This window comes from Diadema antillarum, unplaced genomic scaffold (assembly GCF_040938485.1).
Source record: "Diadema antillarum isolate AM-2024a unplaced genomic scaffold, OU_Dant_1.0 seq00001306_RagTag, whole genome shotgun sequence".
Taxonomy (NCBI): domain Eukaryota; kingdom Metazoa; phylum Echinodermata; class Echinoidea; order Diadematoida; family Diadematidae; genus Diadema; species Diadema antillarum.
The window spans coordinates 55,059-79,240 of NW_027272081.1; the positions used below are offsets into that span (position 1 = coordinate 55,059).

General features: G+C 40.0%; 1 protein-coding gene across 1 annotated transcript in view; it reads left to right on the forward strand.

Annotated features, from left to right (window-relative positions):
* LOC139708116 (proteasome adapter and scaffold protein ECM29-like) overlaps positions 1-24,182 on the forward strand; it is a 99,100-nt gene that overhangs the window by 50,400 nt on the left and 24,518 nt on the right. The window contains exon 10 of the mRNA XM_071620094.1: positions 52-95. Within this exon, the coding sequence (XP_071476195.1) occupies positions 52-95 (44 nt within the window). The remainder of the gene's footprint in view (positions 1-51; positions 96-24,182) is intronic.

The following is a 24,182-nucleotide window of genomic DNA, read 5'->3' on the forward strand; positions in this document are numbered from 1 at the left end:
TATCTAACTTATTTTCAGTAAGCTTTGTGTCTCATATTTCTTTCTTTCCAGGATGAACTGTTGAAAGCAATATCTACTGTCTGCATATCATGCAAGTAAGTTTTTGAGCAAGACTATTATAAAAGTAGTTGATTGATATTTGCATGACTTTGGAGTTTAATCGCTTTATCACCAGTTGAGCTGTATGTGTATGTGGGAACTTGCTAAACTCGCAGAAGAGCGTGTGTCTTTCACGTCGTACACGGTAGCTATTACAGTCAAACCTGTCAATAGTGGCCACCCAAGGGAGACGAAAAAAGTGGCCATTATAGATAGGTGGCCACTATAGACAGGTTATCCAACTTTGTGTACATTGCCTACGTGTACATGTATCATCATTGTATACATCTGTAAGTACTTACATGTATGTGTGTATACATATACACACATGTGTTTCATGCATTGAACAGTGCTGGTGTTCATGAAATTATAGCACAGTAGCATGTGTACAGTCTTGAAGAAAGCTTAAACCGACTGCCTGTTGAAATTTCTGAAATACAGCAAATCATACAGCAATAGAAAGCTAAGAGCATGAACAATGTCAATATGGCATTTTAGATACCCAAAGGCTTAATCAGACCTTTCCCGACCGAGAAACAGCAACGATTTCGGCTCCCTTTTGGATGACGTCAGTGTGGAATGAAGTACGTTGTTGAATGAAGTACGACTGACAGCCCAGCGGCAAACTGCAAAACAAACATAATAGTGCACCCAAAGCTCTGCTCTAAACCATCTTTGCTGCGAAATATCTTGCACGGCGTATGTGCATGTTAGTGTTTGCGCAGAAATCAATCCTAAGATCAGGCGGCCTTATACTAAGAGGGCATTTTATCCTCACTGAATCAACTCTAGTGGAATGTCCAAGCCTAATATATCCCTTATCTATGTTTACCTCACCGATTTTATGAATTAAGCACAGATCTCACATCTACCTTCCAAAACACAGTGCTGTTCAAAACCCTTCGAATCGACTGCTGTGGTGTGGTCGCTGTGCATGGGCCTGCACATAACCTATGCCGTACTGCAAATGCAGTGACCACTTGCACTGCGTTCTGGGGGTTTGAATGGCGCTGTGTGTTGGAAGGCAGCTGTGAGATTCTGTGCAAGAAAAAAAACACACACACTTTATCGGAATAATTCATAAAATAGGTAAGTCAAACATCAATCAGGTAGGCTTAGATGTTCAACTAGATCTGATTCAGTGAGGCTGAAATACCCTTTTTAGAGCATTTTGGCTAGTCAGTTCTGCATGGCAATAAATACAAGAAGATTGTCTGTATTGTTACTAGCCAGCTAGGCCTCCTCGCTCGAAAATGGCCATGTTTACTAATGTTAGTACTATCACTGTTAGGCCTACTATCGTTAGATAAGAAGCCCAACGAGAAGAGAAAGATCCGTCTACAACCCTATTTAAGAAGATGACAAATGAATACTGTATTCCAACCAAGAGTGGCGGAATCACCATTAAGGATCTTTGGTATCACTCACACCGTCAGTAGAACAGGTCTAACGTTAAAGCTAACTTCAATTCTAACATGTTAGATTGTGCAGACAGTGTACGCCGCAACCTGTCGCGAAGACTGAGTTTGTATTAAGTGTTGCTTTCCCTCAAACCATTTTGTTCAAATTCACATGAGTAATCGTAATAATTAAGTAATTAATTAATGCATAAGTAATTTAAGTATGTCCTGTGAGTTTGATGTAATTTTGTTCTACGCCATTTGAGATGTCTACATGGATATACGACAGTAGGCCCTACATAATCGCCCATTTGTCCAGCTGTCCCGTTTCGTCTGCCTCAACCCTGGCCTGCCAGGGAGCAGGCTAATGCTGATACCTTAGCTTAGCCGGGCTGCAGCACCACCGCCTACTTCTGCCGCTAGCACATCGTCTTTCACATCCCCACACTCTTCCAAATCTTCATCATATTTGTCGCTGGTTTCAAGATTACTCTTGTCTTCATCCTCAAAACTGATGTCGAGATTGTCTAAAGCCATTTTGCATCAATAAAAGTATCAGATTGCTTGAAATTCATTCACCGTGACTGCACGCAAACTCATATACAAAGAGCCGGTGCATTTACACCAGGGGAATGTGTCACTCATCAAGTAAGTGGCTGAATTCTAGACGGATTCCGAGGCCGTGAGTGAGGGGAAATCGACCCATTTTGCAGCCTTTCTAGAACAATTTTTTTTCAATGTTAGACTGAAAAATATAAAAATTTGTATTCAGTATAACTTCTTGTCTTGATTTATAACAAAATAGGCCTGGTATAAAGTCAATGAATACACAGTCCAACTCTAGACTAGTGCATTTATGACTGAATGAGTGATGAATGCAGCGGTGGCAATCACTGAGCATTGCCCATGAATGACTGGCACGGCTACAAAGCAGAAAAACATGCTGAATTATCCGCTCGGCTACGGCTCCATCGGGTCTGTGGCCACTATAGACAGGCTAAAATCTACTGCGGGAAACAAAATTTGTGGCTGATGGCCGCATTAGACAGGTGGCCGCTATACACAGGGTCTTTAAAGCGACTGTACAGTACTGGTTGAGGTGGGGATTCATGTTTTTAACATTTCTAAGTGAGATAATGAGAAACCTCTTATGAAATATGAAAGAGCATGTAATTTTAAGAAGGATTCAATGTTTATTTGATGAAAATTGGTTTTCAAATAGCTGAGATATCAAAAAAAGTGATGATAATAAAAGGCGACAGGCCACGCCTTTAATTGGGATCTCTTTGTTTCACCTTGTTTTTGGATATCTCAGCCATTTCAAAACTGATGTGCATCAAATAAACTTTTGATACCCACTAGAATTGCATGTTCTTTGACATTTCATAGAGTGGTTTCTGAATATCTCGCAAAACATTAAAAGCTAAATCATTACCTCAACCAGAACAGTGCACACCCTTTAACAGGGCTTTTCTCTTGCAGGGATTTTTCAGTGGCCGCTATAGACAGGTGGCAGCTAAGGCAGGTTTGACTGTATACACTTTTCATATATCTGTAACACATACACAGCATGGTCACTACAGCCACAGCTCATTTAAGTTGCATATAGCGTTCACAGGAACCGAATTTCTCTTGTAATGGTTTCAAGGATAAATGACATACAAACCCAAAAGAATTATTACATTATATTATATGACCTAGTGTATATAGATACCAACCCTGATCGAAAAAAAAATATCACAAAAATATTGTAAAAATATTCCAAAAATCACCCAAAAAATATATTTTTACAATATTTTTGTATTTAAAAATATCCAAAACATATAAGAAAAATACAGTAAAAATATATTTTTGAAAATATTTTTTTTTTTCATACAGTTTTGGAACACCGAATACTGTATGTAAACGATATATTTTTTGAATATTTTCTGTCACATAGTGCTGCTGCAGCCCAAAAATACTGTAAAAATATGTTTTCTTGCTATTTTTAAAGCCTTTATAATTTGGGCATGCCGTCAATTCCTCGTTTGAGGCGAGACCCCACTTCCACGAAGCTGATGGGGTGCTATACCTCGCTAAAGATTTTTCGTTTGGGAGTTGGGAGTCGAAGTATTTGTCCATTGCAAATTAACTTTCTGCTCAGGCGTGACAAACCTGGAGGCCAAGCCAGGGTTTAATGACTCCAGCAGCTGTCGTATTAGGTAAGAGCGTGATAAGGATATCTGCCTGTGGCAGACCATTCAAAGTGAACTCAATTTTCTCTATCCTTTCTAAAGTTTTCAATTTTATATTCTATTGAGAAATTCTATGGTCGTCCATTTTACATTTCGAACGAAAAAAATTGACCCGTAAATAACGAAAATACAGGAATAAGAAGGAGAGCATTCCCAGTTTGCCGGTGCTGACAATGTGTAATGCACACGTACACACATGTACACACACACGCACCATGGAGCTACATAGCCCATGCCAAAACCAAAACAATCTCCTCCTCTCGCGGTGCTTTCAATGCTTTGTTTATTAATTTGTTTTAATTACGCTGAAAAGGAATACAGAAAAAATACAAATTGTATGTCAAATTTGACAAAAATACCAAAAAAATATCTTATTTTTAGAGTATTTTTACCAACTGACAAGAACATTTATAGGAATGGTGAAAAAATATAGAAAAAATATTCATCTCATCTAAAGACTCGAAAAAATACCCCAAAAATATGCTATTTTCAGAGTATTTTTTAAAAATATGAATAAAATATGCTATTTTTAGAGTATTTTTCCAAAAAATATCACAAAAATATGCATTTTTAAAGAAAATACTAAAAAAATATCCGAAAAATACTAAAAAAATATCCGAAAAATATGTAAAAAATATATTTTTGGGAAAAACGACTGGGGAATGTGTGATTGGTCAAAATGCTGTCACGTGACCATGGTCACAAGGATGAAAAGCGTTATATTTCTATAACATGACGTAAATTACGTACAACCATGGAATATAACAGCAACTACGTTAAACAAATGGCGTTATACAGTATTCATCGCATAATCGGGACAGGTCGGGAGTAGCAAACACGGCCCCTTTAAGCGAGGTGCCCGATTTCGCGATGAGTACTCACCATACACTAACGGCATACAACATGTACATGTAGTGCACACACACATGCATACTGACGTACTGTACATGTACATGAATACACAACACGCTACCCCTCGGCGCGACCCTCCAGCTCTCCCTGCATTCTCGTAATGATGTAGAGTATTCGCAACCGGGTTCGATTCTTCTGTCAAACACGCGTGTACACGTAATCAATGTCAGCTCGCATAGTCTAGATTCATAAAATGTTACGTATTCGCACATACATTTGTACATTGAACCCTTCTCATCTTTCACGCTCTCCCTCCCACTCTCTCCCCCATTTCACTGAATACGTAACTGTTCATAGCCCTCATTTCAATCACGTAACTTTTGCCCAGTCACAACTGAGGAAGATTGTGACGTACACACAGATCACAGTGTACAACTGTATTGAAAGTTGAAACCAAAGACAGTAGATAACAAGATACGAAGGCGCCCGATAACAATGGACTTTGCCCTCAGAGTGTATGACTGAGATTAAACAACGCACACAGCCTGGGCTGTATGAGCGAGGCATGTTTTTTATTGGATGTGAGTCGAGTAGGAATTGCAAGCGAGCACATGGCTTTGCTTATGTAGGGGAGAAGATTGTTCGCGAAGGCATGTGCTTTGCAATGGCATGGATACTTATACACGGCGCTTTCGTGGCTATGCATGTACATGTACTGGATGGACGGAGGTCAAAACACACCAATCCGAAGCTTGCTTTGTAAGTTTGTTGCAAACGACAACTGATACGGAATCTTTGAAATATTGTTGTGGTATTTTGATAGATTTTTTGTGTAAAATATTAACAAAATCAAAGATCGCTTGAAGAAAAATTGTCCCGTTTATCAGAGGTCCCCGCCCGATTATCCAGTGAAAATAACGTGCGTTGGAAATGTTTCTGGGAAGCGTATATCATTTAAGCGAGGATCCCGATTATCAGATGCCCGATTATGCGATGAATACTGTATCTGGAGGGATGACGTTATCAAAAAACCAATTGTTATGATGCGCGCAACATACACAGAGGCGCTTTGCACACACGAATGCAATCGCGATCAGTCAAGTCAACCATGCACGATGTATCACAGTAGTACAGTGCACAAGTGGTATGAGAATCACACATGCACTACACACACTACATACAAGCACGAATTACGAAATTGCAACAGACTTGTTTTCGGCAAACTGTTGTAACTGGTATGGCAGCTTTGATGAGCAGCTGCGCTTCGCTTGAGAGAGAAAGAATTGGAAAATGCGCTGGAAGCTATAGAGCCTACTACTCCAGTTAATGTTAGACAGTCATGACAGGGAAGCCAAATGATTTCCCATTACATCACCAGCGCCTAAACTGAGTAAGTATCTTAGATAGTGATAGTTCTATTTATGCTACTAGCGCAGGACCTGGACCAGGGTCAGGTTCTTGGTCTACAGCTGTCGTACCAGTGTCTGCAAACAAGAAATTAGGCCCTACATTGTCAGAAAGTTCACATTCTCATACATCAGCACAAATGAATGTTATCTCAACAAGCTTGCTTTAGACCAAAAGCGGCAGTTGTAGTCTTCTACAATTTTTACAACTGTCATTACAAAATCTAGCTCTACCGCTACAAAACTAGGCCCTACATATGATTGAATAGCGACTGTTCTAGGAAAGTGATTACGGGCGATGATATTGCAGTTATCGTGCTCCACGGAAGAACACATTACCGGTACGCGAATAGTTAGATCTTCGTATGGCTCGATTGAATACCACTAGCGCGTTGTTGTCATGCGCGTTCATGAATTTGACTGTTGGTTTGAAAAAGGAGAAGTCGTTTTGCTTTTAATACTGCATTTTTTTCTTGTACTGTAGGTCACATAATAATACAGATATTGACTTTTTACGTAGAATATAACATTTCATTTCCCTTGGGAAGTTATATTTTTGTCACGTAATACCATATTTTTCCTGAACAAAAATGTAACTTTCCGCGAGGATGTTATATTCCACCTCCGGTAAGTCAGTATCTGTATAATACTGTACCTTGTCATTGACCAACTGCAGTGGGTACCAATAATTGATAATCCATGCCAAGGCACTGCTTGCATGAGTGCAGACTTGCCATTCATGGAAGTATAATGTTGTGGGACAAGTCATATTGATATGAAATTGTAAATGCAACTTGACATTGTATACTTTGCATGCAGGCATAAATTGTATTGGCCTCATTAATGGCGATCGTAAGTTCACATTTTCACAAACATTTCAAAGGCTCGAGTCTCAGTGTTGGTACAGAAAGTGTATTTTTTATGCTTCTGCTATGAAGTGTTGCCAGAGGCATAATGTTTTCAGGTTGTCCGTCATCTGTCCTTCTGTAATCAATTTTGTGGACAGCATAAACTCAAAACTGTGTGAGATATCCTAATGAAACTTGGCATATGACTCGATGAAGTTGTACCTATCAAATTTTTGGTGCACATACTGAAGGTCAAAGGTCAAGCTCAAATTCTCAAAAGTTCACTATTTCCTCCATATCTATGCAATGACAAGCTAAAGGTATTTTCTTGAAACTTAGTGTATACATGTATTACCCGATAAAGATTCTCAAGGGAAAGTTTTGGGCAGTGGGGTCAAAGGTCAAAGGCCAAGCGAAATGCTAAAATTTCACTTTTTCTTCCATGTCTCAGAAATGGCTCAAGGTATCTTCCTGGTACTTAGTACATATGCATGTATTGCCTGACAGCGATTCTCTTGGGACTTTCTGGGTTATGGAGTGAAAAGTCAAGGTCAAATTCTCAAAATTTCACTAATTCTCACATACTCATGCAATGCCTGAAGGTATTTGTCTGAAACTTTGTGTATACATGTATTACCAGATAAATACTCTCTTGGACAGTTTCGGGCTTTGGAATCAAAGGTTGAATGAAAATGCTGAAATTTCACTTTTTTCCTCTATATCTTGAAAATGGTATCATCATGAAACATACATACACGTATGTACTATGTACTGCCTGATAGTGATTCTTTTGGGAATTTTTCTAGGTCATGGAACAGAGTTCAGGTTATAATGCTAAAATTCTACTGCAGTGCTCACTTGTTAATCAGGAACTGCTTTAGCAGGAACCCTACTTATAGGGACTATACAGTGTGGGTTGAGGTGAGGATTCAGTTTGTAACGTTTTGCGAGATATTTAGAAACCACTCTATGAAATGTTAAAGAGCATACTTTTCTAGGGGGAATCAAAAGTTAATTGATGAAAATCAGTTTTGAAATGACTGACATATCTACAAATGAGGAAAAACAAAGAGATCCCCATGCCGTCAATCCCTCGTTTGAGGCGAGTCCCCAACTGGGGTTCCCCAAAGTGGGGTGCGTATATTTGTCGTTTGGGAGTTGGGAGTCGAAGTCCATTGCATTAGTTACGTTCAGACGGGAGCCCTTAACCTCGAAGTTAGGAAACTTCGAGGTTAGAGCTTGTAGTTAGGGACCGTGAAGACGCACTCGTAGTTAGCAAACCTCGAGGTTTGCTCGATGTTTCGAGCCACGAGAAATCTTATGGTTAGCGCTCTAACCACGAGCCGCGGGGGGTCCCCACTCGTAGTTAAGCACCGTGTGGACACAAAAAACAACGAACTCGAAGTTAAGAGTGACCTCGCCGTAAACTCCAGCCCCCCCACAATTTCCCTCTGCTTCCGGGTCAACCTCCCAAACGTACACCACAAATACACTACACATGAAAAACCTATGACGCACGACACAACAACATCATCTTTTCTTCCCATGCGCTTGATCTCTGAAACTGAACATGTCGAACTCGCTACTGTATTCTATATTCTTCTCCGACCCTAAAAAAGAAATGTTTTCGACGAATATCTTCATAAAGGCATAAAGTCATCAGTGCAGTGCTATCTCTGCATATCATGACAGAGAAAAAGAGTACCTGTAAGCGAGTCCGACAGGGTTGGACTAAAGAATAAATAGACGCCTTGTTAGCAATGTGGGCTTAAACTTCCGGTTTTGTGGTTTTAACATCGAGTGGGACCCACTCGTAGTTACGGGGGGCAGAAGCTTAACCTCGAAGTTTCGTAACCTCGAGGTTACGATTCGTCGTGTGGACACACGTCGTAGTTAGGGGGCAAGAGCTAAACCTCGAGGTTTCCTAACCTCGAGGTTAGGGCCTACCGTCTGAACGTAACTATTGTCCATTGCAAATAAACTTTCTGCTCAGGCGTGACAAACCTGGAGGCCAAGCCAGGGTTTGATGACTCCAGCAGCTGTCGTATTACGCAAGAGCATGATAAGGATATCTGCCTGTGGCAGACCATTCAAAGTGAACTCAATTTTCTCTATCCTTTTTAAAGTTTTCAATTTCATATTCTATTGAGAAATTCTATGGTCATCCATTTTACATTTCGAACGAAAAAAATTGACCCGTGAATAACGAAAATACAGGAATAAGAAGGAGAGCATTGCCAGTTTGCCGGTGCTGACAATGTGCTATTTGGCAGTGAGTTACAACGGGGAGGTGAGACTACCTCCCTGGTTACAATCAGCCTGCTGACTGGATCATTGAGAAAGCAGCATCGTATTACGTAAGAGCATGATAAGGATATCTGCCTGTGGCAGACCATTCAAAGTGAACTCAATTTTCTCTATCCTTTCTAAAGTTTTCAATTTTATATTCTATTGAGAAATTCTATGGTCATCCATTTTACATTTCGAACGAAAAAAATTGACCCGTAAATAAAGAAAATACAGGAATAAGAAGGAGAGCATTGCCAGTTTGCCGGTGCTGACACAAGGCGTGTCTTCATCAGCCCGAAGTTCAAACTAGCGGGACATTTTGCGGTCTTAGAAAATAGCCCGATACAGCGAATGTGCGTCTTCATCAGCTCGAACAGCCTGCTTCGGGAAATTAGTCCGAAAATTGACGCATGCGCACTTGCAATATTACTCTGCCTGGCTCGCGGTTCGAAAGTGGATTTCCCCGCTCAAAATCTCCCATATCACCGTATGTACGATTCTACAACCAGGGAGGTGAGCAGTACAGCAAATTCTCTCCAAAGGGATATTAATAACGCTGCTCTTTCTTCTGTCCAGTGAGGCATCTTATACACGTGTATGAAATTAACGAATTGAAATGTTTAAACAAATCCAAAATTCACACAATCTGCAAGAATCTTCAGCTAAGGTAGAGTGGACCAGAAGAAGAAGTTTACAAAAGAACAGCCAGTATGCACGGCTCTGTTTTAATAGGGAGGTGAGAGAAATCACCTCCCTGGTTCAGATGACAACAACAGTAGGCCTATAGTACACACATGTGATCCTTGAATACACCGTGCATGTAATGTACTACACACAATCACTAGCTGCTTGTACATGCGCTTTCCATTGCCAGCTGGCTAACCAGAAGCGTGGAGGGATCGAGAAAATTTCGGGCTGATGGAGACGCACCCAAGATAGCGCGCTATTTCACGAATTAGCGCTCTAGTTGACGAACTAGACCAAGATTTTGGGGGAAATTTTCCCGATCAAATAGCGCGCTATCTGCGTCTTCACTACATAGATAGCGCGCTATTTTGACATCGGACTAGTTTGGTAACCGCAAGATAGCGCGCTATTTTGAAACTTCGGGCTGATGAAGACACGCCTACAGTGCTATTTGGCAGTGAGTTACAACGGGGAGGTGAGACTACCTCCCTGGTTACAATCAGCCTGCTGACTGGATCGTTGAGAAAGAGAGAGAGAGGGAGAGAGAGAGAGAGAGAGAGAGAGAGGGAGAGTGAGGGGGAGAGAGGGAGAGAGAGAGGGGGGGGGGGGGAGAGATGGGGGAGGGAGAAGGGGAGAGACAAAATGGAATGACAATAGTTCCGGTCACTGCAGTACAGGCATGCTCTGTCTGCATACGCTGAATGTCTACACTCACACACACACACATACACACACACACGCACCATGGAGCTACATAGCCCATGCCAAAACCAAAACAATCTCCTCCTCTCGCGGTGCCCCCCCCCCCCCTCCTGTGGCGCTGTGGCGATGACTGATGCTTAGATTAGGCCAGGGTCAAGAAACAGGTGTTTTATATCTTTGACTTTAAGTCATTGATTGCCAAGATATGCACTGGCATTATTTACTGGGGTGTAGCCTCTTCAAACGAGAGATTTGCGTCATGAATAAAAGTCGTGGCCTGTCAATTTTAATAGGATCACTTTTTTGGATGTCTCGGCCATTTCAAGGCCAATTTTCATTAAATAAACATTGAATCCTTCTTTAAATTACATGCTCTTTCATATTTCATAAGAAGTTTCTCATAATCTCAAAAAAAAAATGTTATAAACCTGAATCCTCACCTCAACCAGTACTGTACAGTCCCTTTTAGTGCAACAAAACAAAGCTTTTTGTCGTGTGTGTATTTCCACCGCTTAATCGGAACCATAAACTGCTTTTATTGGGACAAATTCTGACTGAAACTCTTCCATTGCCCATCATTAATGTCTAAAATAATAAGTAGATTGATAGAATTGATATTTGTGCAAATGACCGCCACCTTGAGGTCCCCTGGAGCACATCGCAGTGCCATGGGATGGGAGGAGACAGACAAAACCCCCAAATTAGAGGGGAAGTCCAGATGATTTTAATAATTTGACATCATGCAGTACATAAATTGCAGCTACATGTGGGCCCCCTATAGATTTGTGAAATTTATTGTGGTCCTTGAGCAGAGAAACCAATACTCAAAACCAAAAACAAGTAAAAATTTGTACAAATTACACTGAACAGGGATGATGACATACAGCTGTAGGAGGCTCACATATTTCAGAAATATAGCTATGTAATACCAGTACAATACCACTTGCTTAACAAGTTCACCTGTGAGGAATCTATGCATGCTTTCTTTGTATGTTTCTGCTTCCATGTCATCATCTTTGATCATTGTGATTTGTTAACAATTTTTAAAACATTCTTATTTCTCAACCCAATCACTATGAATTCTGAATGTACAGAGTGTATGTACCAAGTACAGTGCTGACCCGTTAATCAGGAACCGCTTTAGCGGGAACCCCGCTGAGTGCAACAAAACTTGATGTGACAAATTTTTTCATGTGTTATTTCCGCCGCTTAATCTGAACCATGAACAGCTTTGTAAGACAAATCTAGCTGAAACACTTCCATTGTTTGTCATTAATTTCTAAAAATAATAAGAAATCCTTAATAGAAATAATTGCAGGGATTTCATTTCCTTACAAGAAGGATTATTTTCTAACCAGTTCCTGATAGATTATATGCTGACTGCAATCTAAGCATTTGCAGTGAGACGTAGTGCAGAGGCGGTCATCATATCGAGCGTCGTCAGCTTCTACTCATGCACTTACACTGTACCACCCCCTCATCAAGTTTAATCATTATACCCCCGCCAAACGAAGTTTGAAGGGGGTATATAGGAATCAGCGGACGGGCGGGCGGGCGGTCGGTCGGGCGGTCGGGCGGTCGGTCCGTTGCAAATCTTGCGTCGCGAACTACTTCCTCAGTTTTCAACCGATTCCCATAAAACTTGGCACAGATGTGTGCCTTGGGTTGTAGATGTGCAAGACGTCTTTTTTGACAGTACTCAAAAGTACGTTGCCATGGTAACGGCATATTATGGGCAAAAATGGGTACAAATCTTGCGTCGCGAACTCCTCCCACAGTTTTTGATCAATTTTTATGAAATTAGGTACAGATGTTCATCTGAATATGTTAATGTGCAAGACACATATTTCCGCAGTGGCAAAAAGTGCGTTGCCATGGTAACGGCATGTTATTGGTAAAATATAGGGCAAAATGCTTCATGGCAAAACTGCTTCATCAGTGTTCTTCCAATTCTCATGGAATTCATATTGAATGTTTGTCTTAGGATATAGGTCAGCATGACACATTTCTTGACAGTGACAAAAAGTATGTTGCCATGGTAACAGCTCACATATTATGAGCCAAAATGATGGAAAATTTTGTGTTGCAAACTACTTCCTCAGTTTTTGCCCAATTTCCATGAAACTTGGTACAGATGTGTGCCTTTGGTTGTAGATGTGCAAGACGCACTTTTTGACAGTACCCGAAAGTACGTTGCCATGGTAACGGCATATTAATGGCAGAAGATCAAGGAAAGATCTTGCGGATTTAACTACTTCCTCAGTTTTTTGACCAAAGCTTATGAAATGTGGCACACACCTTGATCTTGGTGGGAAGATGTGGAAGACATATTTTTCGGACGTGTCGGAAGCTGCGTTGCCATGGTAACGGCATATAAATGGCAGAAGATCAAGGAAAGATCTTGCGGATTGAACTACTTCCTCTGTATTTGACTGAAGCTCACGAAATGTGGCACACACATTGGTCGTGGTGGGAAGATGTGCAAGACATATTTTTTGGACGTGTCGGAAGCTGCGTTGCCATGGTAACGGCATATTGATGGCGGAAGATCAAGGAAAGATCTTGTGGATTGAACTACTTCCTCAGTTTTTGACAAAAGCTTATGAAATGTGGCACACACAATAGTCTTGGTGGGAAGATGTGCAAGACATATTTTTCGGACGTGTCGGAAGCTGCGTTGCCATGGTAACGGCATTTAAATGGCAGAAGATCAAGGAAAGATCATTCCTTGGGTAAGACTGTCGTCACGGGGCGGGGGTATTAATCACCTCCAGTGATATTTTAATCTTGTATACCACATGGGATCCAGCAAAGTATGACATTATGTCACAGCGCCCACCTTTCGAAATCGTCCATTGGATGATTATGCAGTACCTGCTGCATGCTGTAAGGGTTGTACAAGAACCAGCACTGGCTGTGGGGCGGAAACTCAGTGGATAAAACGCCTGTCCGGTGATCAGGAGGCGGTAGGTTCAAATCCAGCTCGAGTATGTACAATATTGTACATGTATGCCCATGATTTCTTTTGTCATGGCTACTATTTAAATACTGTTCAATATAGTGCTTATTATATCCATCCTGTAAAGTTTCTTGCAATATGATTGTACAGAGCATGGAAAGGGGGTAGTTTTACTAGAAATCTACGAGAAGCTGAATGCAGTGCAAAGGCTTACTATCTAGCATGATATACACATGTAGTACATTCAGGAATCCACGATCTGCACGCACTCGTGATTCTGTTATCGATATCTAAATTTCTCACATTAGAATGTATGCAGTGCGCATAGTAGCAATACTAGCTAGCACGGTGCCGATGGCATCACAGAAATCTGTGGTATGCGATGGCTTGTGTGTGGTATGTCTGTGATCAATGCAATTCAGCTGAATTGACAAAGTGACTGCTTCAAGTAACGGAGGAATTTTGTAAATTGCAGCAGAAGTACAACATATCAGGTACAGTTTAGGAATTATTTAAGAAAACTAAAACTGATTTTTAAGATGATCTAGATAACGAAGCTGCTTTAGGCCTACTTCTAGTCCTAGACCTCCTCACGTAGTTCTACGCTGTATATAGCTCGGAGGAATCAACAACGGTGAATCACTACCAACACTATTCGCGATGCTTTGACAGTGAAAACGCCGTCTTTACGCCGTGATTTAGTCGTCCTTTGGTTGTGCTTCCGTCGTGAAAAAGTCGTGGTTTTATTGTGATATCACTGTGAAATCGATGAGGTAGATAATGAGGTAGCCCCTTTGTCATGTTAATAGATCTTTGTTCGCCCTCTTTAGAAAATGTAACAATCGGAACAAAAGCACAGTTCTGGCGAGGGTGTCTTGATCGGACTCTCGAAAGCTTTTGTTATAGCGCAGCAAGCCGTCCGCAAATTTCTATAGTCGCGTGGATTAGATTACTACCATGGCTTACCGTTAGATTACTTCATTGTTTTAATTCCCTCAGTTCATCGCGTTTTGCCGCCCGGGCACACGATAATCGCTTCGACTGCGAAGTGCACATAGTGAGGACGGAAAAAAAAAAATATAAGCTTTAGCGAAAGTGCATGATCAGACTCTAGGTATATTCTGAAAACATGCATCTAATCGATCGCTTATTTTCCGTCGCAAATCACATGGTAAAAATGTGCAACAAAATCATTTGTATTTTACGTAAAACATTTTATAAGACCTCCGTGAACGCAATGTCAACGCAAAGCGTGAACTCAGTAAACTCGGAGAAACAGTAAACACCCTGCCTCACTCAAAACATCTGTATACTCTCCCTTAATCTGCATCGATTTCCACTCCAAATTTCACTTCGATGGAGTTTGTAATCCGTTCCTGTCGCCGTAACGAAAATGTCTATAGAACATCAATGGTACTGAAAATGACTTTCCGAATATTCAGAAGTATCAAGGCAGGGCTTGACACTAACGGTGGCTCTGTGGTCCAAAATTTCAGAAATGAAGATTTTGATGGCCCGATCGGGCCACCAGAAAAGGTCGGATGTTTGCCTTTACTTTTGGAAATGAACAGCGGTAACAATCGGCTCTGTAAGATGCTAAAATAAATGTCAGATGTTTGCTTTTAATTTTAGCAATGAATAATGGTAATATTCGACTCCGTATGATACAGTAATGAATGTCCGATCTTTGCTCATACATTGTACTTTTGGAAATGAATAACGGTAAGATTCAGCTCCGTACGGTGCTGAAATTAACGTCAGATACTAGTATTTGATTTTGCGTTCGGAAATTAATAAGGATAACATTCGGCTCCGGAAGATGCTGAAATAAAATAATGTCGAATATTTGCTTTGACTTTCGGAAATGAATAATAATAATTTTCAACTCCGTAGGATGACAAAATAAATGCCGGATATTTGCTTTTACGTTCGAAAGTAAATAACAATAACATTCAGCTCCGGAAGATGCTGAAATAAATGTCAGATGTTTGCTTTCAATTTTGGCAATGAATAACGGTAATATTCGACTTCGTATGATACAAAAATGAATGTCGGATCTTTGCTCATACTTTTGAAAATGAATAACGGTAAGATTCAGCTCCGTATACGGTGCTGAAATTAATATCAGATACTAATATGTGATTTTGCGTTCGGAAATGAATAAGGATAACATTCGGCTCCGGAAGATGCTGAAATAAAATAATGTCGAATGTTTGCTTTGACTTTCGGTAAGGGATAATGATAATTTTCAACTCCGTACGATGATAAAATAAATGCCGGATATAATATTTGCCTTTACGTTCGAAAGTAAATAACAATAACATTCAGCTCCGGATGATGCCAAAGTAAATGTCGAATTATTACTTTCACGTTCGGAGATGAAAAACAATAATATTCAACTCCGTACGATGATTAAAATGTCGGATGCTTGCTTTATTCTTTCGAAAGTAGATAGCAATAACATTCGGTTCCGGAAGATGTTAAAATAAAATAATGTCATGATGATTGCTTTTACGTTGGAAAGTGAATAGCATTAATATTCTGCTCCGTACGAAGCTAATATAACTTTCGGATGTTTGCTTTTAAATTTCGAAATGAATAACAGTAACATTTAGATGCATTCGATGGTAAAATTAACGTTTCATGTTTAATTGCTTTGACGTTCAGAATGAATAACAACATAGTATTCAACTCCGTACGATGATAAAATATATGCCGGATGTTTGCTTTTCCGTTCGAAAGTAAATAGCAATAACATTCAGCTCCGGAAGATGCAAAAATTAATGCCGAATGATCCCTTTGACGTTTGGAAATGAATAACAATAATATTCAACTCCGTACGATGATTAATAGATTGCAGCTCGTTATTCCGAAGGTTCGTTGAAGGCTCTTCTGTCCGAAGATTCGTTATTCCCAAGGTTCCCGGCGTTGTTCCGAATTTCATTTTTCTGATTGACTATTCTTCGGAATAACGAACCTTCGGAATAACGCCACAATTAATGTCCAGATTAAAGAACCCTTTTTCATTTTCGGATTAACGAACCTCTAGGTATCATCCTAGGGTGACTTTGTGTGTGTTCGGATTAACGAACCTTCGGAATAGCGAACCGTCGGAATAACGAACAGCACCCATAAACTAAATGTCTGATGTTTGCTTTTATGTTCGAAAGTAAATTGCAATAACATTCATAATAATCTATAAGCCTATTTGCTAAATCTAAGAACTCAGAATAACAGTAAGATGATTGAATGTTCGATTCATTTATTTTCGACATGTGTACCTGTATCACTTCAGTAATATTTGATATTTGTTTTTCTTTGTTTAGTAGGACCGATGTAGTTTTTCTTAAGTTTTTCTTGATTTTTTTTTTTTCGGGCCACCAGAAAGTTAGTGTGGAGCCCTGATCAAGGTCATTGGCATGTTAGCCCGATCGGACGCCGTGTTGTTTTTACCAAAGAGTATAGAAGCGCACGAATGTGATTTTTACTACCACTGGGCTGTGTATAGTAATATGCCACTTGATAAATGTTGATGTACAGCGAGAGTTATCAACATATAAATTATGTAGGAAGCGTGATCGTTCGTATTTTGTCATGAGGGTATTTAAAATTCAGATAAACATCTCATTTCTCCCATGGCGTGTGGCGGAATCCGAATGACTGTCACAAACTACATTCGGGTAAACCTCTAATATCAACGTACCCTACCACGCCACACTACGTTGTATATAGCTAACACGAGTCAATGAGAGTAATGCGTTGGCATGCAGCCACGTGCGTCCGCACTACCAGTGAGCGGTGCGTGCAGGTGCGCAGAGCACTTGTACAAAGTGATGCGTGCACCTACCTGATACAGTACTCTGGCGTGAACCAGGGCCGTATAAAGAGAGTGGCCATCTCGCTTTTCGGCTTATGTGTTTTGAAGCCTGTGATTGGTCAAAAGCTGGTCCCATGATCTACAGGCGCCATGTCCTTACTAAAGTGCGCTCATAATGCAGTGCCCACTGTTTACGACCACAGAACTCTGTGTTTACGACCCCTTATACAGTGTACAGTATTTGGCTTGAGGGAGAGAGAGGGGGTGGGAAACAAACAATCAGAATACTGTTAGCGTTCGTTTAATACATTGTAGTTTAATACATTCTTAACTTGAAGCTATAATTTCTCGAATATTAATTCATTGCCTTTCCCACGGCCCTCAGAAACTAAAGTTCATGAACTTGCGGTGTGTCTTGTTTATTATGTTTGGCACGTAAGGAATGCGCGCATACTACTAGACAGGGCGTGTATTCTTCTGCCATTTCTTTCTTCGAAGTCTGAAATGTAATAACCGTCGAGTAGGTTTATTTCATGTGCTTCCATGTTAATCATGATGCATGCATGCCTGAGAGCGTTCGTTCGTCGTGAACCTTCAAACTTGCTCTATACTCAGACAATAATTTCGGGAATTTCCAAGGCAACTGAGTAATATTTCTTTTTTTTAAAACCATTAATAAGAACAAATGTAACCTGCTAATTGCTTATCGATAAATCGATAAAGTTAAAACTATCGTTCGTGTGCCTCACAGTGGTGTGGAGCGTATGCCGTTGAAACGTTCTTTTTAAATGATGGATTAAAAAACAAGAACGCAGTTTGGTCGACCGTTCACAAGTCACCGCGGGGCAGCAATTAAAGAGCAAGATTTCTTGGGTTTAACATGCTGTTCGCGCCAAGTATTTGTGTCTTGTGTCTTTCTTACGTGGGAAAAAGTTTGCTAGCGGATTACAAATCTACCGAGTTTTATAACCTGCTCATTTGTATGCGTGTATAAGAAGACATTGTAGGCTTCCTGCCAACCTGTTCTGAATATTAAACATCGTTAGAAAATATTTCAAATATTCCACCAAGTGTCTACCAGATTGTTGTATTTCATTTCTAAAAATGCAAAAGCTCCCCCGTGTGAGAGGGGGACACCCCCTTCTCCACACAATCTACTTCTCTTCACTCACATAAAGTTGGTTACAGTGAAAGACGCACACGTCCATCAGAAGGTGGTTGTAGCCATTCTCATTGTTCCCATCGATCAGTACACATTTTCTTTTTCTTTCTTTTTTTTTTTGGAAAAAGAATAAAAATATTGTAACAAAGTGTGAATTAGATCGTTGAAATTCAGATCTCGATACGAACTTTCCTCGCACCTGTGATCATCATCTATAAAGTTCTTACACAGTGACAGACGCGCACGGTACTCACGAGGTGACAGAAAATCACGATTTTATAGCCATGCCCACTGTCCCAGAGTATTAAATTTCTTACATTTTCTATAAAAAAAGATATATGTGTACATGATGAATTCCATAAAAGCGGTGTTGAATATCATATCTAAAAATACAAATGCACCCGTGATGGTCTGTCACAAGCTCTGTGCTCTCTATTATGCTCCAGCTCCCCCTCGATTACGTGCTCTTCCCCTCCCGCACACGTAAATATGGATATAGTGCCGAAACCTGTTACATGTACAATCTTTGGACACTGTTCCATACGAGGGTATGATTAACCCCCCACCCCCCCTCCCCCCAAAAAAAATACAATCGTTACATGGAGTTTCCGCCAGATGTTGCTTACGCTATATGAATAAAAAACCGCGTAGATAAGTAACAATTACCATAGGTACTCTCTTAAATTAAGCTCTTACCATAGAGGACACATCAGTCGGGTCACTAATAAAAAGAACTGTTCATAGATAATTATAGGGGCCAACCCCGATTTGTAAAGCCTGATGTTCTTTTTTTCTATTTTGTTTGCATTTAATTACAAACGTATACAAACTGTTTCTTGACATAAAAGCCAAGGTGCTCCCTGCCCCATCGTAGGTTGTTTAACAATGACCCGGATATTCATTAACTCCTTGCGGCTGGAAGCTTTTGTGCTTGATGATGATATCAAAAGGTGGGGAACGGCATTGAGTTGCTGAGCTGCGCATGCATGACCAACGATGACCGAGCTGTGCCGATATAATGGGTCGGTCAGGAGATGGATCTTTTCCACCTCCCTGGTTCGATGTGGAAGTTAACATGGACATTATAGTGCACTTCGTCGTCAGAAAACGACTAACACTTATTTACTGTTGATCACCAAATCCTTGAAGTAGTATTCAGAGTAATTTCACAGTTCAAAATTTAACTCACTTTAATCTCGTAAGTAGTTTATTACATGCAATTCGGTAAAACGTGAGATCGTAAGGGTTTTGCATTGTCATCATGTTGTTTATATTACTCGAAAATATCAATAAATGAAATTCTTGCCTCGTATTGTTTTCATTTCAACTGATTGAAAAATTGTTTTATATCGACGTAGACTGTGAATTCGTGAATACAAATGAAAATTACTTGACTGGACATGCATGGGCACTTATAATCTGATATATCTATCCACAAAGAATAATATACATGAAGATTATCCCGTATTAATTCTATCAAATTTTATCAAGGACAGAATTGCATTATTGTTGATAACGGAATTCATGATGCCGTTATTACGATAATTTACCTTGCACTGAATCGTAATATTGCTGTTAATGATACGGAATGTTGCTATAATCACTAACGAGTGCCGCTTAGTTATTTCCCCGTGCAGTATACGTCGTATAATTATGTTGTTTGTAACAATACTCCGTCATATTTTGAACGGGCCAAGACACAATCACTCGCCCTGCGTATTATACTGTACATACACTATTATGACATAGTTCACGATATCCCGCTCGATAAAATGATTGGATGAAATGAGCGGCAACTTCTTAGCACTTCTGATTCTTGAGCAGATATATAATTTTCTTTATGAGAATATCCATATCAGCGTTTTAAAGCTTCATGATTTAAACTACGGAAATTGTTCTGTCTGTAGGCTGTGTTATCAACAAGGTTCTATATCTGAAAGAGAAATTGCAAGAGACTTTCAATTTGCCACTGCTCTGCGTTAAAGTTTCGTCCGCACGCTATATAGGGGCCTCACTGTCATTATCGTAACACCTCGTCTTCATCATTATCACAAGCGCCCTCGATCCATCATTATCATCATCAAAAGCATTTAAAAAAATTTTCAACGTCATGACAAAAGTATATGTTAGGGCTCGACACTAACGGTGGCCCGGGACCACCAAAAACACACGTCGGGCCCCTAAAATCTCAGAAATTAAGTTTTTGGTGGCCCACTAAAAAAAGTCTGATGTTTGCCTATACTTTTGAAAATGAACAGCGGTAACAATCAGCTCCGTAAGATGCTAAAAAACAAATGTCAGATGTTTGCTTTAACTTTGGAAATGAATAACGGGGATATTCGACTCCGTATGATACTAAAAACAAATGTTGGATGTTTGCTTATACATTTATCCTTTTTGAAATGAATAACGGTAAGATTCGGCCCCGTACGGTGCTAAAATTAATGTCAGATATTTGATTTTGCATTCGGAAATGAAAAGGATAACATTCGGCTCCGGAAGATGCTGAAATAAATGTCGAATGTTTGCGTTGGCGTTCAGAAATAAATAAGAATGATATTCAACTCCGGATACGATGATGAAATAGATGCCGGATGTTTGCTTTATACGTTTGAAAGTAAATAGCAATAACATTCAGCTCCGGAAGATGCTAAAGTAAATGTCGAATGATCCCTTTGACGTTCGGAAATGAATAACAATAATATTAAACTCCGTATGATGATGAAATAAATGTCTGATGTTTGCCTTTCTGTTCTAAAGTAAATAGCAATAACATTCAGCTCCGGAAGATGGTAAAATAAATGTCGAATGTTTGTGTGACGTTCGGAAATGAGTTACAATAATATTCAACACAGTATGATGATTAAATAAATGCCGAAGGCTTGCTTCTACGTTCGAAAGTAAATAGCAATAACATTCAGCTCCGGAAGATGCTAAAATAAATATCGAATGATCCCTTTAACGTTCGGAAATGCATACCAATAATTTCATCTCCGTACAATGATTAAATAAATGTCGGGTGTTTGCTTTTACTTTCGAAAGTAAAGAGCAATAACATTCGCTCCGGAAGATGCCAAAATAAATATCAGATGATTGCTTTTAGGCCTACATTCGATGGAAGTGAATAGCAGTAACATTCTGCAACATACGATGCTAAAATAAATGTCAAATATTTTGCTGTAGCATTTCAAAATGAATAACAGTATACATTCAGTTGCGTTGCATGGGAAAATAATGTCTGATTTCTGCTTTGACGTTCAAAAATGAAAACAGTAACATTCGGCTCCGTATATACGATGCTAAACAATTGTCAGATTATTCATTTCACTTTCGGAAGTGGACAGCAGTAGCATTCGGCTCCATGCGATAATGAAATAAATGTTGGATGTTTGCTCTTAAATCTGGAAATGAATAACGGTAATATTCTGCTCCGTACGATGCTAAAATAAATAACACATTGTTGCTTTTACATTTGGAAATGATTGACGGTATCTATCGGCTCAGTTAGGTGCTAAAATAAATAGCGGATGTTTACTTTCACGTTCGGAAATGAATAGGGCCTAAGGATAATATTCAGCTCCGTAAGATGCTAAAATGAATGTCGGTTGTTTGCTTTTACATTTGAAAATGATTAACGGCAACATTCGGCTCCGTAAGGTGCTAAAACACTAGTAAAATTGAATGATTGCTTTTACAATTTTGTTTGTTTTAGGCTTTCAATACCAATGTAGAAATAAGGACGATACGATAAAATTAGAAGCTGAATGAATATTAAACGACATGTCTCACGTCATGCTCAGGCACCTTGCACTTCTTTAATTTATGGTCTTGGTAAACACGACACGTCGTACGCGCCTGCCGTGCTATAACGCATTGAAGAACCTGCATGGTAACGTACGTGAACACGCATGCGATTTGTCGTAATTAATGTGGTAGCGTACGCAGGGATTTACAAAGACGAACACACATGCTTCGTTGCACGTCTTTTCATGCTATTCTAGGTGCTCGCGTCGATCGACGAAACCATACAAACGACATGAACAATGCAAGTAGAGCTTCGTTTGTTGTATCGAAATGGATAAACAAGGTGCTGGAACCAAGATTATCAGCAGATTATCAAACTTTGCAACGCTACAGAAGCACTGAAACAGCATGATTTGATCGTTCTTCGGCCGTGAACTAGTAGTGAAAAAGTCGTGGTTTTGGAGCCCAAGAGCTGCGGACAAAAGCCGATGTAACAATCGGCGGATTATCACCATGAATAGCATGTGTCTTTTGTTCGATTTTCACGCTGCATAACAAAAGAGTCACTCTAGCCGGCAAGGGTGCAAGGCAGGATGTCGGTGACTGTTCTGCCCGAAAAGCACGACTTTTTCACGACGTAACAACTACTAATCCACGGTAATTTCACATTGATTCCAGCACATTTTCACAACTCGTTCACCACCTAATCACAACGCAATCACGGCAAAACCACGGGGACAATAATGTAAGTGCAAAAGCACGACTTTTGCACGACTAACTCACAACGAAACCACAAGTTAAGGACGGCGTTTTCACTGTCAAAGCATCGCGAATAGTGTTGGTAGTGAATACACAGTGGCCTATTACATTACACAGCGCAGCGGTGTTGTTCGCTTCGCGCTGCATGCACTGCTGCACTGCCACGGTTTAGAACTAACATTAAGCCTACACATTTCTAAAAGGGAACCTTGTCATCACTCTAGTAAAATGCTCGAGAGGGATATTAAACAAATATCGACTGCTTTCTTTCGGGTCATGGTAAAACTATCCGCCCTCGGTTATTTCTCAACAGTGCCATGCCCATCAACTCCGTCTCAGGCATAGCACTGTTGAGAAATCACGTCGATGCAAATAGTTTTACCATCCCCCTCTGAAGCAGTTGATATTTGTATATTATACATGTACCCCCCCCTCCCCCATCCACACATAATGTGTATGGGGATATATCTAGGAATCACTCTGAGGTCAGGTGGCCGGGCGGGCGGGCGGTCGGTCGGTCAGTCGCTCCACTGCAAAATCTTGTGGATCATACTACTCTCTCGTTTTTTGAGTACTGTAAAACAATATTCGCGGCATGAATTTTTCGGGAATTGCAGCCGACGGCTCTTTTTGCGGCATGAAATTTTCGCGAAATGCCACTGGCATTCAATGCATGTAATAGTGTAGACAAGAATTTTCGCGTGCATTTTAATTTCGCGAATCTTGGCAAAATTCGTGAAATTAAAATGCACGCGAACATTCCTCGTTTTACAGTAATTGACCCCAAATTTGACATGTGTGACTGTTATCAAAAGTAGATGTGCAAGACACCTTTTCGTTTGTGTCACATAATGTGTTGTCATGGTAATGGCATATTTTCATAAAAACTTGTGGATCAAACTTCTCTCTCATTTTTTTGAGCAAATAACCCCAAAGTTAGCATGTGTGACCGCTGTCAAAAGAAGATGTGCAAGAGACCATTTTCATTAGCATTGCGTCATGCATTGCCATGGTAATGGCAATTTTTTTTTAATCTTTGAAAAAAGTTGTGGATCAAACTACTCTCAGTTTTATAGCAATTCAGTTGAAATCTGGGAAATACAATCGATGTAATGTATAGTTCTGCAAGACACTTTTTTGTGTGTGAATAAATCTGTTGCCATGGCAACAGCAGTTTTTTATACCAATTATACCCAAAAATGTGGATTGACCTAACTTCCTGAC